At 38.6% G+C, this 18,655-nt stretch overlaps 1 protein-coding gene across 3 annotated transcripts in view; it reads left to right on the top strand.

The window, feature by feature from the left end:
* Window positions 1-18,655, top strand: part of PDE10A (phosphodiesterase 10A) — a 568,598-nt gene that overhangs the window by 385,456 nt on the left and 164,487 nt on the right. For all 3 annotated transcript variants that reach the window (XM_048844032.2, XM_048844031.2, XM_075126851.1), the window contains exon 2: window positions 16,980-17,108. In XM_048844032.2, coding sequence (XP_048699989.1) covers window positions 16,980-17,108 — 129 coding nt within the window. The remainder of the gene's footprint in view (window positions 1-16,979; window positions 17,109-18,655) is intronic.

Below are 18,655 nucleotides of genomic sequence, written 5' to 3'. Positions count from 1 at the left end.
TTTGTAAAACCTAGTCCAGACGTTCTCAAGTTTTCATTCGTGTAACATGCAAACCATCCAGTTCTTGATTTGATGTTACCATAACTTAGAACCTTTCATTCTGTTTTTTGTCAAAAAAGAATTACAAATGCTGGAATGTGTAATTTGTTAATATGCTCATGGCAACATTGGTTAATTGCATTCACTGCATATAATGTATTTAATATTGAAAAGGAAACTGTATACATTCTTAATGAAAACTTTTTGAATTGTATATCTTGTAATTTGATCTGAATTTATTAATATTGCATAGCATCAAATATAGGAGTAATAGTGCTGCAAAATTCTGTATTAATATTTCAGGGCCTGTGAAAATAATAGCACATTGAATCTATGGGAATTTTATGAAGATTAAAGATGGCAGGATGATTTCCATAGTTCATATGGTGCCTTAGGATCCTTTGTGATGAAGGGCACTAACGAGCTATTAAGTATTAAGATTATCAACAATTTTCATATTTCAAACTTAAACACGATATTCATATTCTAATAGCTGCAGCCCATGGGTATCTTTTGAATTTGCACACTGATAGTTCAGCATATATCCATAGTTTGCTTGTTCTACATTTCCTTTTATCTTCCACTATTTTATCTTAAGAGCAAATAGCAAATCCTCCCAAATTACCATGTATCTTTTGAAATGCATTTATGTTTATGATCCCATTTTGCTCCCATCCAAATCAGTGGAAGATTTTTCATTGATTTCAGTTGGAGCCAGATTGGGTCCATAATTTGTAACTTGCTGTTGAACAATTCTGTAACCATATTTTGTGCATGCAAAGAGTTTTTTGTATTGTCATGATTTAATGAAGTAATATTGTACATACTAGTAAGCAGCAACTTTTGGCAAAGAAATAAAGTCTGAACCAATGTGTGGAATGAAACATGGTTGGGGCTTTGTTGCACAACCCTTGATCATGTTGGTGACTGTTTACCCACACAAATATACTGACGTCAATGGGAATACTCGAGTTGAGTAAGTGCTCGCAGCACGGGTTGTGCAACTTAGTCTTATTTGTAATGTAAAAGTAAGCTTAACACAGTATTTAATTGTCACTTTAAATCACCATTCACTTTAGCAGAGTGTTTATTGAAATCTCTTAAATTATGCTGCTCTTTTTAGGCCATATTTTAGATGGAGATATCATTACATCCATCACCACAGAATTGAGCAGTATTAGTATCTTTAAAGTGTCCTCTCTCACTCTATTCACTTGCACATCTGAAGACTGAGATGTTGAGAAAAAAAACACTGCTTTTCATTTATCTTGTTTTAAATAAATTGGAATTTCTAACTTTTTTCTGACACTTTGATGGAGTCAGCACTTAACTTTCAACACTTAATTAGTGTGAAAGTGGGAATTTCGCCCCTCCCCCCAAGAATTTGACTGGTAAATTTTATTTTTAATGTCAGTCAAGAACTGCATTAGATCTGAAGAGAGTGACATACAGTATCTATATTTTACAGCAGTATTGAGACAAGATAGCGAGAGTAGTTTTCATAGCAGTGAATGTGCTATTAACTTCTCTGACATGAGCAACTTTAATGTTTAGGAGTCAGATGTAGCAAAAAATGCAGTACATCTAGGGTCCATGATATACAAGTCAATTTTTGAGAACTTATATTGTGTGGGACTACGAGGGTGTGACCGCCCCAAAGTGCTATGCTGTAACACCTCTGTGTGGACACTGCAGGCATAAACTTAAAGATCCCAAGTTTCAGCTAGTGTAGTCCTCTTGAACAGCTTTGAAGAGAACTACAGGAGTGCAAAATTGGGACCTTTAAGTTTAAGCCTTCAATGTGCACATGGAGAAGTTACAGTGCAGTCAGTACTCTGGTCCGCACTGCTGTTCACACCCCCTTAGTCTGAACTGCAAGACCAAACTCGTCAGAATCTACTATGTGATAATAAATGTGAGTGATCAGGCCTTGTGTTTTATAAATCTCATCTGAATTATGCCATCACAAGTAATAAAGCACCCCTTTAAATTAAGTAAATTCAGTTTAAGGAATTCAATCTATTTAGTCTCTTGAAGAGCATGTCAAGAGGTTATTTGTGTACAGGCTATAGGTACCTTTATAAGTCTTGAATTCAAGATTGGATGTCTTTCAAAAGATATACGCTGGGTCAAACACAATTTACTGGGCTCAATGCACAAATTACCGGATAAAGTTCTGTGGCCTGTGTTAGGCAGGTCAGTCAACGCAGAGACTACCTTTAGAACTCTTTGCCAGACGATGTTGTGAAGGCCAAGACTATAACAGGGTTCAAAAAAGAATTAGATAAATTCATGGAGGACAGTGTCCATCAATGGCTATTAGCCAAGAGGGGCAGGGATGGTGTCTCTAGCCTCTGTTTGCCAGAAGCTGGGATGGGCAACGGGGGATGGATTGCTTGATGATTACCTGTTCTGTTAATTCCCTCAGAAGCTCCTGGTATTGGCCACTGTCAGAAGACACAGTATAGGGCTAGATGGACCTTAGGTCTGACCCGTATGGCTGTTCTTATGTTTTTATCAGACAAAATAATCACAATTATGCCTACCTTTTGGCTTTAAAAGCTATGAATTTATCAATACCAGGCCTGGGTGTTCGTTCAGGTCAAACTCAGATGGAAGAGTGCCACCTCCGAAAGCATCAGTACACGTTCCTGTTGGGACCTGGGGTTTTCCTTTGAGATCTCCCATTCAAGTACTAAACAGGATTGTTCCTGCCAATCTTAAAAGATCTGAGAAAGTCACAGCTCAAGATATTTAGGAATATATTACTTTATATCTCATAAAGAGCTAACGAAAAGCTATGATTTTTAGTTTAGCCTCAATTACAAAAAAAATGACATGTAATTAGAGCAGTATAGTTTGTATTAGAAGAGCTACGTTTTCACGTACCAGATCAAACATGAGGAAGTCATGTTAGGTTTCTTACTAATGGAACTTCCTAATGACAGGTTTCCGTGTTTTTATATCTTCTCTTTTCTTAGTGCACTTTTCCTTTATTTTTCTCTGAAAATGTACACTGAAAGTTGGAAACAATTACAATGAAATGTAGAGTTATGGTATGCTGCTGTAAATGGGCACCCGATACCACCAAAGTGGAGAAAACACAGGTGCACAGTCTCATTGCTATGCAATAGATTATTTTGCATCAATGTTCTGTGTTAATCATTACATCAGAGGATTCTATCATGATTATGATTTTCTGTGTGCTCCAGGTAAACTGTCTGAGCATGCAACTGTTTGGCTGATTTGTTTGCTCCTTTCATAAGTAAATACCTCTGTATCCAGCTTGTTCATCAGGCAAACTTTTAGCTTCTGGCTAATGTAACTAGAATTCTAATCATGAATATAAAAATTAGTGTAGTACTTGATTATAGATAATGAGACTAATATTGAGACCAGTGAGATTATTCAAATATATAAATGTTATAGGATCAGGTCCTGTATTGTAGAAAATGTTGTTTGTATACTAAATTGTATTACTGTAGACACCCAAAGGCAGGGTTAAGGTTGCATCCTTATCTTTGGCATTTCTTGACATTTGAGTAATTAATTTTGCAACCTGATTTATGTGTTTGTTTATTTTATGAAATTTACTTAGTTTTGGATTTTGGATGAGTTACATAATGTATAATCAGATACGGCTTCAGCACCTGTTGATATTAATTTAGACTGTTAGCACAGAGCACGTTGGGTGAAAACCTGGGCAATAGGAAATATTTTCATGAATCTACACAAGAGAAGGAAAAAAGGGCAAATGATTTTAAACTGTAGTGAAATATTCATTATATATTTGTTATTAATTCTGCTACTTGTAGAAATGTTGAAACTTCATTACAAATGTTGGTAATCACCTTTAGCATGAATTCTGAGTGAATATTTAGTTTATTCTTCAGGCAAATTTTTGAGATTACTTTGATTAAAATCTGAAGCTGTTAGTGTGTCTGCATTCATTCCATGAGCTTCTTGCATACTAAATACCCAGTCTTCTGTCCCAGCATGCACTTGGGTGGAGACTAAAACTTATTATGCATTCTTTAAAGTTATTCCAGAGTTCTAGTTAGAAATGTAGTGGACCTGTTCTCAGGGCATAACAGTAATGGTCACAATTTTGTCAAATACCTGTACATTAACTGATGGATAATGTTGTATAATAACAGTATACATGTACTGCAGTGTTGCATAATATATAGATTTTCAATTCAGTATTAATATTTATGTTTTTATTGAAAACTGAATGCTAAAATCATGGGGGGTTATTCACCCATTCAACAAGTGTGCAAGTCTTAAGCTAAGAGAACAGATCTTTGTTACCCTAGTTAATAAAAACTAAATTTGATAAGGATTCAGTAGATGGTGTTCTTCCATATACTAGGTAGTACTGAATCAGGGCTCTGCCCTGGAGTTATTGGAGCATTAGAGTATAATATTTTGGATGACATATCAGACAGAGGGCATAACCAATTCTAGGATTAGATTCTGTAAGAAACTGAGCAGTTACTGGAGGTGTTCAGTGCACTTTATTTTTGTTGAAGTCAATAGGAGTTGAGGGTGCTCAGCACCTCACGTTGTTGCTCAGACTGTGGGATCAAGGCCCCCCGTAGTCATTAAAGTTTCTTGAGGCACTTTTCACAAGAGTAAGGGGCTTGAACCATGGTATCCTGGCAGGGGTGAAAGTAAATCTAGGGACTTACTGGGGCTAGGCTGGGGCCAGCTCTGGCCCCCGGAAGGGGCGGGGCCTCGGGGGGAAGGGGCGGGGCTGGGGAAGGGCCGAGCCAGCCCCGGCCCACCCTGTACCGGCAAGTGCTTCCTTCCCCCTCCCTGGGGTAACAGCAGCAGCCGGGGCCTCTGGCAGCGGTTTAAAGGGCCCCGGGCGGTAGCGGCAGCCAGAGCCCTGGGTCCTTTAAATCATCCCCGGAACCCCGCCACCAGTTCTCCAGGGCTCTGGGAGCAGGGCTCCGGGGATGGGGCTCCAGCCACCACTAACACCCTGAGCCCTTTAAATCGCCACCCCGCTGCCGCTCCCCCAGGGCTCTGGCAGCAATTTAAAGGGCCAGAGGCACCAGCCACTGCTGGGAGCCGCAGGCCCTTTAAATTGCACCTGAGGAAGCCAGTCCACCCCGGTACAGCGCACTGGCTCTTGCCGGTACGCCGTACCGGGGCGTACTGGCTTACTTTCACCTCTGTATCTTGGCTAAATTCCAGTATGATTACGAGTGCTCTACCTGCCTAAATTTCTTTGTTGTTTTAATTGGATGAGGTATTCTTCATTTTCTCTCTCTCAAACTGTTGTGTAGTGCTGCTGGAATCCTTATATTAATTACCATATTCCACTTCTGAGATGGCATTTTGGTGGTGGACGAAATGAAGCATTCCCTATATGTACACAGTTTACAATACCATATTGACCTGACCCTGTTCAACAATGGTGTGTCTCTGGGTCACCTAGTACAACCCTTTCACCCCTCCAAAGCTTCCCCTGACGACACTTGCCTGTGAATAATGGGCCATTCTGGCTGCTGTTTCTAAGTCTATTTTGAAGGCCCTGAAGATCTCTTCAAAAACTACTGATTAATGATGCCTCCAACTTTTGGGTTTCAAAAACCACTAAACTTTTGGTTAACCAGAATAAACATAACAATAGCATTCAATATCCCTTCTATTTCTTATTCCCAAAGGGAAAGCCTAATCCAGCAGTGCTTCCTTTCCTGACCATAGTCTAGCTCTCCCCTTTCCCTGATCCTGCTCACTCGCTCCCTCCCTCTGGAGACAACCAGCAACTCTTCCAGTTCAACCCCCCGAAACTTCCGAACAAGCAGGATGGGCGGAGCTTCTGTCCAGGTGTCTAAGCCTCTGTATCTCCCAGCAGCATATGTTTTGTTGATTTCTGTCCAACAATATTTCCCTTCACAAAACTTCACTTAACATTTATCATACAATTTCAATTTAACATAGTCCCGTCTCCGCAACTAGATTAAATATTTTAAAATGTGCAACAGATATACAAATATATTTGTAAACCATATCAGGTGTGTAAAACACCTACTTTTTTTGAACTCTAAAGACAATTTTAGATTTTACCTTTTTATCTTTAGATACTTTTTCACTGTTGTATTTTTTATGTGCACTATAATATCTTTATCTAAAGCTACTATAATACTTGTAATTGTTTTTAATACAGAAATGACTTGGTTTGCTGGTCAGTGTACAAAGGAATAATTTATGATTTCTCTTTTCCTATCAATTAAGGCTTGGGGTAATAGTGGAGGGTTGGATAGGAAGAAGGAAAAGAGGTAGCCTGAATGCTAGTTAAACTAAAGAAGAGATCCAACCATTCTGATTGCTAGCAATTGACAACTACACTTTTTGCCAAACCAGTGTAATCTTAGGTATTGTGCAGTTTGGGCACTTGGTTGCATTACATTCCTGTATACTTAAATGGATTAAGATAAAAAGTCTGACTTTAAAAGAATATTCCAAAACTGACTATGTCTGTGGTTTTGAATCCTGATGTTTTGAACAAAGAAGGGATTGATTTAATGGGATTAGTGTTTAATCCAAGTGAAGCAGTGTACACACATGCCCCAAATGCCTTCAAGAATGAGTACAAATAACAGTTATAAGGTTCTGTAGTGAGACACTCTGAGGTGATTTTTGTGTTGGGTGGGCATGGGACAGGACTATTTAAATTATTCAGGAAGGAAGATAGGTGCAAAAATGCATTGACATTTCCTTGCTGGATTAATTTGAGAATTTTTCATGTCAAAGATCTCACTGTGCCGACTATGACACTCCAGTTCAAATGCTTATTTATAGGAAGTGCTGTTACACATCTCTGTTCATCATTTTTCGGGTCCAAATGAAAGGATTTATTTTAACATTACAAAATTTTTACCTTTATTGGAGGTAAGGTTGTTTTCTAATCTGTAGTCTATCATAATGTGTTTTTGCTAAAGCTTATGCTTGGTACAAAATATCTGTCTTAATTGTGTGGAGAAGTGATGAATTTGCCCTTGTCAAATATTTTGCAGTGGTCCATCAGAGTTAGAGCAAAACCAGCTTTTTTTTTAAACTTCCGTTACCAAAGAAGTTGTAATATTTGAAGCTCTTTTTCCCCATCATTGTTGGTCTATACTTTAAAATCTGCTTAATTTCTTAAAAAGAAAAGGTGCCACAAGTACTCCTTTTCTTTTTGCGAATACAGACTAACGTGGCTGCTACTCTGAAACCTGTCTTAATTTCTTAGTGGTCTTTCTTGCAATGGTTATTAAAGTGATTGGCCATGTCTAGACCAACAAGATATTCCACTGAGGGCGTTGCAGAAGAACTTTGAGGGATAGCAGTGACTGGAGTATGTCCAAACAGGTTTGTAGAAAAATTGTGAGACAGGTCCAGCCCCCGCCCCACCCCATGACAAGACTGTCTTAAAAATCACAAGATTTTAAAAATAGAATTTGGGTTGTTTTTATTGATTTGCTGGTGTTTGAACCTTTAGGTTTCATGTTTTCAAATTTTTCTCAACAGCCAGGGGGCTAGAAACTTTTTTTTAAATGAAAAATGAGATTCTCACATAGTCACATGAATGGCTGCGTTAGTTGGCACCTTTTGTACAACACCAAGTAAGCAAGATTTGTGATAAAACTGTAAGAGCCGGCAAGGTTGTGACTTACTCTTGGTGCCAAACACAACGGATTTTTAAAGTGTAGCTACAGGGCCCAATTCTTCCACCTATTCATCGTGGAAGTGAGTAGTACTTTACACCAGTACTTCGCAAGCTATCTGATGTGGGGGACCGGAAATTTTTTTTTCCAATGTGCGCGCAGACTGGCAGCCGATGGCTTGCGGACTGGCACCGGTCCGCGGACCACCACTTCAAGTAGCACTGCTTTACACTGAGTTCAATGAGGCTACTCCCAGAACAAAGTGATACACAGCATGTGTAAGAGTCCCAGAATTGGGCTGTTAATGAAAACAAAATGTCTAAAGAACTTATATTTTTTTATATGGCTTACAAAACATATACCTTTAATATGAGAAACATAATTTTGGTATTTTTTGTTTCATTGTAAATTCCAAATGAAGGAGGGATTTTTATTTTTGGGGGGGTGCAGGAATGAAAGATTTCATTCTCTTTGTAAATCCGAACTCCCCTCCACTCCTATTTGAACGAAATCTCTTTTCATACTCAGTTGCCACTGCGTTTTTCAAGTTTTTAAGGCATCGACTTTCTAAAGGATATACCTTATCATACTTGCTGAATACATAACGGTCTTTTAAGTTAGTGATAGTATTTTGCACTGGACAAACTAAAATGTTCATACAGACTAATTTTCCAAGGACTATTTTGCAGGCATCTTGAAGGGACTGCTGTATATAAGACTATGACAGTATTTAGAGATCCTGTCTCTCCTAAATCCTACCATAGAAATTACGAGTATTGTGTTTATCAACTGGGAGAGTGCCCATATATTTGTTGCATTAGTCTTCCTATTCTGTAAGCTTTGTGTTCTGGCTTTGCTTTATTTTTTATTTTCTGGTCACTGGATTGAAGTGGAAATATGTGCATTTCATTTGAAACATTTTGTTCTGACTTCAGGCATCTCAAAAACTCTTTGCACTGATACCGTCTACTTCTAACAGTGAAATATTGGTCTTGGTTGTATTTACAGGTTCATTATTGCATATGAAATGTTAACTCAAGATCCTTTCTGTGACTGTGTGATTTTTGAGGTGGAACTTAGAAGTTCATGTTGCATTTTTTAAAAAAAGTATAAAGATAGCTCCAGTGTTATGGCCAACATTCCTCTCTCAGTAAGAGTTTCCTAGCTTGTGAGTGAACTATTGCTGAGCTCACTGTGACTGAAGCATTTGCTCACAGTCGTATCAAATTTTATTAATTATTTAAACTCTGTGAGGGACTGCCGTTTTGAAAAGGGTTATAGTGAACAGGAGACTTATTTGAGTTGCAGTGAAACTGATTCTGTGTATATATTCCACTTGTGTAGTACTCCCAGTTGCTACAAGAAGTCCACTTTGTTTTTCTTGTACAGGCTTTATTATCTTTCTCATCAAAGCCAATAGCATGTACTCTGTTATGGATTTGCTGTTTGATTTAGTGAAGCTCTTGATTATTTACTAACACTGGATACTAGAAGAAGCAGAATCCGGTTTTGAGCGGTGAGTTCAAAAATCCATTTTGGTGTTCGCTTTGTAGTCACTGCAAATGAAAAGTGGGAGCAAATAAAATGTTCGAGATTTCATGTGGACAAGTGAAGGTTGTCAGACTCTAGAACTGTCAGTCTTTTGCAAACCAAACCTTTCACCAATACTACAATTCATACCATGCTTTCTTTTTTTAAAAAAGGAGAGAGTAGTACATCTACTAGCAACAGAATCCAAGTTCTAGTTATGCCGTTGGCCCCAGTGTTCTAGTTCCACTAGAATGATGGAATCAGAAATAATGGATAATATTAATGCTTAGCTGTTATAGTATGTACTTTCAGTGCTATTCATCTTTAAAGTGCTTTAGAAAAGTTAGTGAATTAATCACCACAATAACTTTTTAAGATTTCTCTCTGTTTCTCAGATGAGGAAACTGAAGTTCTGCACTTTAAGTGACAGACCTAAGGCCAAAGAAAAAAAAATTGCAGAGCCAGACTTAGCACTCAGATTCTTGGCTCCAACTTTAGTGCTTAGAAAACTAAACTATGTCATTACATAGTAATATTAGAAAAACATGTACGTTCAGATTTTCTATAATTAGTTAAAAAAGTAGACAGGAAGAAGAAGAGGAAAGACTCCATCCCTAATTCTGCCTTGGTATAAAGACAAATGTAATGTTAAATTTAGTGGTTTATGTTGCCTTATGCCAAGAATAAAAATGTTGCCCCTTTGCCTGCTCCATTCAAAAAAAATCAGTCCTTATAGACTGCGTAGGCGTTGGTGCCAGATTAGGGAACAGATCATACCTCGACTGTACACTTGAATGCACTGGACACAGTATCCAAATGTTTATAGTCACTGTATGAATAGGCCACAGCTAACACCCTAACCAAGTCAAATCAAAATGGAAAAATATTAGGAAAAATCATCTTTGTATCCCTTTTCTTTCCCTCTTGCCTGATGGATATTGCCTGAATGCTACTGGATAAACCAGTTCCAACATAGGTTATCCCTCGTCAGTGATAAATACCAGTGTTGTGGATCAGGGCATTGTCTTTGTAAAAACTATGCTGTTTCCTCTCTCCCTTCTTCGTTTTACAGGGTTCCAAAAATGTTAGTCTCTTCCTGACCATAGAATAAGCAAGCTAGCCTGAATGACACAAAGAGCACAACAGTGTGTAAAACTCACGCGAAAGTTGTCATTTATACAACAGTGATGTAGCGATGTGTGTTCAGTGACTATCAGGACAGCAATAGCCAGGGGAAAAAAAAAGTCCTTCTGGTTAGTCCCGCATATGAATTAACTTTATGAACTGGATGCTTGGCCTAAGGGAACATTTCTAAGTGAGCTCCACAAAGAGAACCTAAACAAATGTGCTGGTCAGGAAGTTAGTAGCTGCTGACCTAGCAGAAGCAGAGGGTAGACCCTGCACACTTTCTCTGCTTACAGTTTGTTCTGAGGGAAATGAAGAAGGGAAGTGCTTATCTGATACGCGGGTCCTTTTTGTGTTTTAGTTTCATTATAATCGTTGTTTAATCACAAAACCAGAACAAATAGTTAACATGTACGTAACAGGGGATTAGCAGGTTGCAGCAAGGGATGTCAACACCAAAATATAGGGTTATCACCTAAAAAAGAGGAAAAATGAGAGTTGGAAGATGCATTGTGGTGGTTTTTTTTTTTTTAATTCATTGAACAGGATATGTATGAATCAGCAAGGCAAAGTCTAATGCATAAAGGGAACCATTGACTGGTCAACTGAGATGCAAGTTTTCCTTTTAATTCTCAGAAGAATCAATTGTTCCAAACCTTTCTGTGTGCTCTGGCTTTGTGTATAGTAAGCTAGTGGCCCAAGTTCAGGTCTCCTGAGTGATAGTCCCTCTTGATACTATCCCTGCACTGTCGGAGGATAGAATTGTTTTCAGGAAATGAGAATGCTCATTATTTTCTGCCAGAAGAACCAATGTAGGTCCTTGGAGGAAACTGGTCTGTGAAACTTTGTGAGCTCATCAAATAGAAATAAAGTTCTGGAGATATGACTTCTGTAAAATGCTGTTTACATAGTTTTAAAATGTTCGGCGCCAGAATTGCTAACAACATGGGTGAAATCCTGGCTCCACTGAAGTCAGTGAGATCTAAGATTTCATTCATGGTATCTTCCAAAAGATCTGCAAGTGTAAATTCTAATTCATATAGGTGAATTAAGTTCATTTAATTTACATATGCTGTAGGTTTGGGTGGAGGTGGAGAGAAATAGAAAAAAATATTTTTAATGTAAAAATACATATTTTTAATTTTACAGAAAAGGATATTTTAAGAGCACTGATAATTAAGGCTTTGACACATTTAAAGAGAGGTTTATTGCAAACATTGTCTTATCCTTTTCTTCCTTCTCATTCTGTTTTTTTATTGAATAAATTAAATGCTCTGTAAAAAATGTCAGATTTGTATGAAAAATTTCTGGCACATGCATCTTAGTATGAACTTTATAGTCCTTTATGTTAAATTTTTATTAATTGACTATTGTCTTTTTAATTCTGCAATATGATTCCCTTGCACTGAGGGATCAACAAGAGAGTGGTGTAGCTAATTTAATACCTATAAATTCCTGTGACATGGAAAGCCCCATATATACCACAGAATAGCTCTGTTTAAATGCAGTAAACTTTTTTGTGACCAAACTGTATTATAACACTTTTATTGTCTTCGTGTACAGAAGAAAAATAAATTTTATAGCCACATTAAGTGAACAGTGTTTAAAATCTGTAAGGTTAAAACATGGTTTCTTAATGTGGCTATAACATTTCTTTTTCTATAGAGAAGGCTAAAGATTAGAACCTAGGTAAAATACCTGCTTTATGTTGCAAAGAAAATTAGTTCAAATTATTATTTTGTAATTAATCTTGCCATTTCTTTTCACCTCTGCAATTATAGAATAGAATTTAGAACCTATTTATTCTATTCTAATTGTCTGACACACACACACAAAGCCAAGTGTGGACACATACATCTTAGCCAAATGCAAGTGTGCTCCTCTTGGATTACTGCTGGAATTCTCCTATTGACCGAAAGACTCACATGTCCCCATGAGGTTAAAACAGAAGCCTCTGCGCAGGGTAGCTGAAGTTGCAAGACATTTGGGACAAAATTATTTTTGAAGTTATAGTTAAATGTATGGAGTGTAGATGTAAGCTCTTAGTTCCTGTGGACATTTTACTGAATGATGGCAAGTGTTAATATGGGACTTGATCCTATAAAAGTTTAAAGCACACGTTCCTTTCCTTGGAAGGCAAGGAATAAGGACTATGCTCACAAGTAAGGTCCTACTTGAATTGCAGGGTGATTGTCAAAAAAAAGTGTGGCTGGGTTGCGGGCAAGCCATGGAAAATTGCAGACCAGTAATAATGGTCCTTATTATTTGCGGTACTAAAGTCCATTATTCCTTTTCTGCGATTTTCTGCTGTCAGCCGCGTGGGGCTGAGAGCGGAGGCTCCCACTATCAGACCTGTGGTGGAAACTGAATATTGGGGAATCTGCAATTTCCGCAGTATCTCAAGTTAAGTAATGATTTACAAGATTGGGCCATAGTTCATAATTTTTTAACATTATGTTTCAATGTAAATTTAAGAATTAGCTGACTAGTTCAGATAAATGAGAGGAGACATGAACTTTCATTTAAAATTCAAACCAAACCTTATAGGAGTTAATTTTTTTTTATGTTTTACATGCCTCCCGATTCCTAGTTTTGGCCAGAAGCAGGAGTGCTACAAAATGCTATTTTTTCTGTCCTTGCAATCTGCATAGAACCTGGAACATAGCAGGCATTTCTGTACTAATGAGTTATCAGCCATATTTTTAGACCGGAGAGCTTTGGCTAAGTTAAACAACTTTCTGATGCTTAACTGAACTGAATCTCCAAAATGTTTGTTATACATCATTACTGTAAACATATTATCCTATTAAAACATATTGTCCCATAAGAATACCAGTATTTTAGATACCAAAATATTATTGTGTATTTCTTTGTGCAGCCGGTTACAAAAATTATATATAGGTAACCAAATCTAATTCTTCAGGATGTAGATGATGATCTACATCGGCTGAGAGTTTTTAATCCATACAGAGCATGCACGTCTGGATTGTGGTAGATGCATTATGGTACACATTTAAAATATGGTTGCCTGAGGTTAGGCATCCAAAGAAGTAACCTGAATTTCAGAGTAGCTGTGCAGCTGCTGCTCTCATTGACTTAAATGAGAGTTCCAACTGCTCCCCCAAACGAAAATCAAGCACCCTGCTATGTGGTCTAACTCAAATTGTGCAAGCATGGTCAGTTGGTATTTTGAAACTATTATCTGCTGCATCAAGTACTGATTGCTGCTGGAGGCAGTGTACCCGGATTAGGTGGACTGAGATTCTTCACTAATTTGATACTAATGGTATGATCTGTGGTCAGTTTGGTACTAGTGGTCTGGTGTGGCTGATCTAGTGTTGCAGCTCCAACATTCAGTGTTAATGAATCTGGATAGTACAAAATTATGTCAGTGCTGTGTTTGTTTTTGTATTTTGATATTACTTGTCAAATATTTTCATTCTGAAAGACACTAGCTATAATATTTTTAAAATTACTATAGAATATTATTACAATTTATAATCTCAGTGGCTGAAGGGGTTTTTCAGTGTATTCTAACACTGTACTAAGCAAGAAATATGAAAAGAAGCATCAATGTTTCGGTATTGTGTCGGAATTCTCAAAACAAACTTAACACGGTTTGGGGAGAGTTTCAGGTTTGTCTGATGCTGATCTGCTTTTTCATTACTTGTGCTAACTCTGTCGTTAATTCACAGCTTCACTGACAATATGTTTATGTACACACAACTCTGGAGGAGAAGAGGTAGTTAAGGAGTTACCGCAATTGTTACTTCAGTCCCCAGCAGAACTAATTAACACTTCTGCATTCAGTATACCTTCTGTTTGCGAAAACATGTATCTCTCTCAAGGCAGTTAGAGTTGTTTCCTATTCTCCCTTGAAAAATTTTAGCTTCATTTCACTTGCACACCCCTGAAGTGAGTAGTTACATTAAGTGGACTTTTGAATGGTACAGTAGGTTTGTGATATCAGGAATTTCCCATATCATAGAATTTCTGATTTGGCCTTTTGGTTGTCCTGCATTTTCTAAAATACGTATCACTGGTTTCCTGTTGTTAGATATTGTAAAGAAATATACCCTTAAGTGTAATCTTAGCATGATAACGGAATTTCTAAAATAATGGTTGCTTGTTGATTTGAATATTGCTTCTGCTTCTGAAGCTATATCTGCAACTTTTTTCCTTTTTAAGTTCCCACCTAATTTTGATGTTACATGTTATTGTAGTTATTGCTCTTGTTGCTGTTTAAGTGATGAAACTGAGTTTGGCACTTGTCAAGGTTCCTCCCCCACTCTGAACTCTAGGGTACAGATGTGGGGACCTGCATGAAAAAACCTCCTAAGCTTATCTTTACCAGCTTAGGTCAAAACTTCCCCAAGGTACAAAATATTCCCCCCGTTGTCCTTGGACTGGCCGCTACCACCACCAAACTAATACTGGTTACTGGGGAAGAGCTGTTTGGACGCGTCTTTCCCCCCAAAATACTTCCCAAAACCCTGCACCCCACTTCCTGGACAAGGTTTGGTAAAAAGCCTCACCAATTTGCCTAGATGACTACAGACCCAGACCCTTGGATCTTAAGAACAATGAACAATCCTCCCAACACTTGCACCCCCCCTTTCCTGGGAAACGTTGGATAAAAAGCCTCACCAATTTGCATAGGTGACCACAGACCCAAGCCCTTGGATCTGAGAACAATGAAAAAGCATTCAGTTTTTTACAAGAAGACTTTTAATAAAAAATAGAAGTAAATAGAAATAAAGAAATCCCCCCTGTAAAATCAGGATGGTAGATATCTTACAGGGTAATTAGATTAAAAAACATAGAGAACCCCTCTAGGCAAAACCTTAAGTTACAAAAAAGATACACAGACAGAAATAGTTATTCTATGCAGCACAATTCTTTTCTCAGCCATTTAAAGAAATCATAATCTAACACATACCTAGCTAGATTACTTACTAAAAGTTCTAAGACTCCATTCCTGTTCTGTCCCTGGCAAGAAGCAGCATACAGACAGACACAGACCCTTTGTTTCTCTCCCTCCTCCCAGCTTTTGAAAGTATCTTGTCTCCTCATTGGTCATTTTGGTCAGGTGCCAGCGAGGTTACCTTTAGCTTCTTAACCCTTTACAGGTGAGAGGAGCTTTCCCCTGGCCAGGAGGGATTTCAAAGGGGTTTACCTTTCCCTTTATATTTATGACAGCACTGTATATGAGACATGTTTACCCCGACCACCTTCCTGCATCCAACCCCACATCTCAGCCTGTCTCTCCAATTATATCGTCCTGAATGTCTCACTGTTAGCTTACGTTCAGCCTGGCCAAAACTGAACTCTTGATTTGTCATTCAAAACCACCCCTATTTTCGCTTTCTGTGTTACTGATGACACTGTCACCAGCCATCGTGTCATTCAGGCTTGTAACCCAATGGTGATCTTTGACTCCTCACTCTTCTTCACCCTACCCCCTCTGGCTGTGTCCAAAGGTTGCTGGTTGTTCCTCTGTAACGTCTCTAAAATCTCTGTCCTTGCTTCAAAAAATCCCCATTTAGGCCTTTACACCCCACCTACTGCAGTTTCCTCCTCTCACATCCCCTCTCTCCAATCTAACAAAATGCATCTGCTAAAATCCTCATTCTTAGATCGTGCTGCCCCTGAAATTGCTCCACTGTCTCCCCATTTTCATTCAAACCTGCCTACATGTCTCCTATCACTGCACCGGCGATTCCAGCCTTGATTTCCTGCCTATACTTTTCTCCCACAACCCCGTAACAGCCTTTGTGTGTTCTTCCGTGCATCTCCTTATAGTGGAAATATATTCCATGAATGGATCCATATCCCCTTTTCCCACTCTTTGCATGTCATTTCCTGTCTTAGATTGTAAACGCTTCAGGTAGGGTGACCAAATGTCTGGTTTTCGCCTGGAATACTCGGTCAAAAAAGGATCCTGGAGACTCTGGTCAGTACCGCTGACCGGGCTGTTGACTGTCCGGTAGGTGACTCTGTGCAGCGGGGCTGGCAGGCTCCCTGCTAGCCTCCATGCCATGTGGCTCTGGGGAAGCAACTGGCATGTCCCCCCTCTGGCTCCTGTGTGTAGGAATAGTAAGGGGGCTCCGCATGCTGCCCCCGCCCCAAGCACCGCCCCCACAGCTCCCATTGGCCAGGAACTGTGGGGACGGTGCCTGCTGATGGGGCAGCGCACAGAGCTGCCTGGCTGCACCTCCACTGCTCTGCATAGGAGCTGGAGGGGGACGTGCTGGCTGCTTCCAGAGCTGCTTGAGGTAAGTGCTACCCAGAGCCTGCGCTCCTGATACCCTCCAAGTGAAAATGAGCGAGTCAGTGAGGGTGGAGAGAGCGAGCGACAGAGGGAAGGGGGATGGAGTGAGCAGGGGGTGTGGCCTCAGAGAAGGGGCAGGATATGGGTGGGGCCTCGGAGGAGGGGCAGGGCAAAGGTGTTCGGTTTTGTGTGAGTAGAAAGTTGGCAACCTTAGCTTCAGGTCAGGAACCATGTGTACATGTGTATTTTTACAGCCCTTAGCACAATTGGGAGCCCTGATCCAGATTGGGGTCTCTAAGCATTTCTATAAGGAATAATGTGATAAAAATGTAATCAGTTAATATTCTCTTTTGCAGGTTTGACAGATGAAAAAGTGAAGGCCTATCTTTCTCTTCACCCCCAGGTACTGGATGAATTTGTGTCAGAAAGTGTAAGTGCTGAGACAGTGGAAAAATGGCTGAAGAGAAAAAACAACAGACAGGAAGGTAAAATCTTATTAATTGTGATTAAACATTAATGTTAAACAGGTTGGAGATTGGTTTTATAAACCGGCTTCATTTTTTAAAACTTGTATTTTGTAGCTTACATGTCAAGGTTGCAAAATTTTTAATAAAGTAAAAAAAAAAAGGCTAGGAATTCCTTATGTTTCTAGCTGTTAGCTATTTCTGGTTGAATGTACTGGTATTTCTTTGTAGAAGTTTAGTCCAATAATTGTAACTGAAAATGAATAAATATGAACATTTGGGCCAACCATTAATCATTACAAACATTACATCGGTGCAAGTTTATTGAAAACATAATTTTGTTTCTTACCTCTAAAATTGCTAAAATACTGAAAGGAGGTTCTGCAACACATAATATGTAGCCTTCAGTAAAATAGTTGGTACGTTACCTCGCAAATTCCTACATGCAACATGAATTAAAATGGGTTTGGATATGAGCAGTGACACATGGATTGTAAGCAAAGGGTAATTATAAAAAGCAATGTATTGAATTATGGGGAGGTTCTTGCGCTGCTGCAGGATCAGTATTAGGCTTAATTTATACTTAACAGAGAGACAAGGTGAGTGAGGTAATATCTTTTCTTGGATCAATTTCTATTGTGAAAGAGACAGACTTACAGCTACATAGAGCTCTTCTCCTTTTAATGATCTGGACTTGTTGATAACCAACTTGTTAACTAATGCCTCAGTCCTACAAGCTGTTGTACCTGAATGGATACTTGGAACCCTTTTGAATTTAGTGGAGCTGTGAGATGAAAGGTCCTTGCTTGTTCAGTAGTTTGCAACACTGGAACCTAGGTCTGCAGAGGAAATTAAATAAAATTATTGCAAACACTGAGGAATGAAGAGAAATAAAAATTACCAGGAAAAAATATTGACAGGCAATAACAATTATATTTTTTCTGGAAAAATGTGAATAAATTCATCGGGGGAAAAACATCATCCAGACGTCAGAGAGTCAATGCAAAGGAGACACTTGGAAAGAATGAATTCTAGTAAAGTTCTGGATCACAGTAGCAAATTGTACATGAGGTTGCAGTATAGTAGGTTGGGGAAAAAAGCCTGATTTTGCTCCGTATATGCAGCAATAAATAGTTTTTGTTGTGTTTTTGTTTTTTTAAAATACTAGTTTGAATGATATTCCCCATTTTAAATATATGGAATATTGCCACTTTCCCAAATACGAGTGAATATGATTTTCTATAACAATGCAGAAAGGATAGTGGTGGATGAATCTGGTTTGTTTGTGGTAATGGTGCTAAGGAGTTTGTGAAAGGTAGTACTGCATGGATGGCCTTATTATGTGTGCAGAGTTAAGATGCAGTGTATTTTCTTTGGTGTATGATGATTGTTCTAATGGTGAGATGCCTGTGTTTAGGAAAAGGAGTGGTGGGTACGTACTATTAGGTTCCTTAGTTGTTCTTTCATTTACTTTTGTGGTTTTGTTTTAGGTATAGGTATAGTGCAGCTTTAATGGATACACAACAGAGTGTTTATATTTATAATTTATCTACACATACACAACAGCA

This window comes from Caretta caretta, chromosome 3 (genome assembly GCF_965140235.1).
Source record: "Caretta caretta isolate rCarCar2 chromosome 3, rCarCar1.hap1, whole genome shotgun sequence".
Classification (NCBI taxonomy): Eukaryota; Metazoa; Chordata; order Testudines; family Cheloniidae; genus Caretta; species Caretta caretta.
This window is presented reverse-complemented; position numbering and strand designations above follow the sequence as displayed.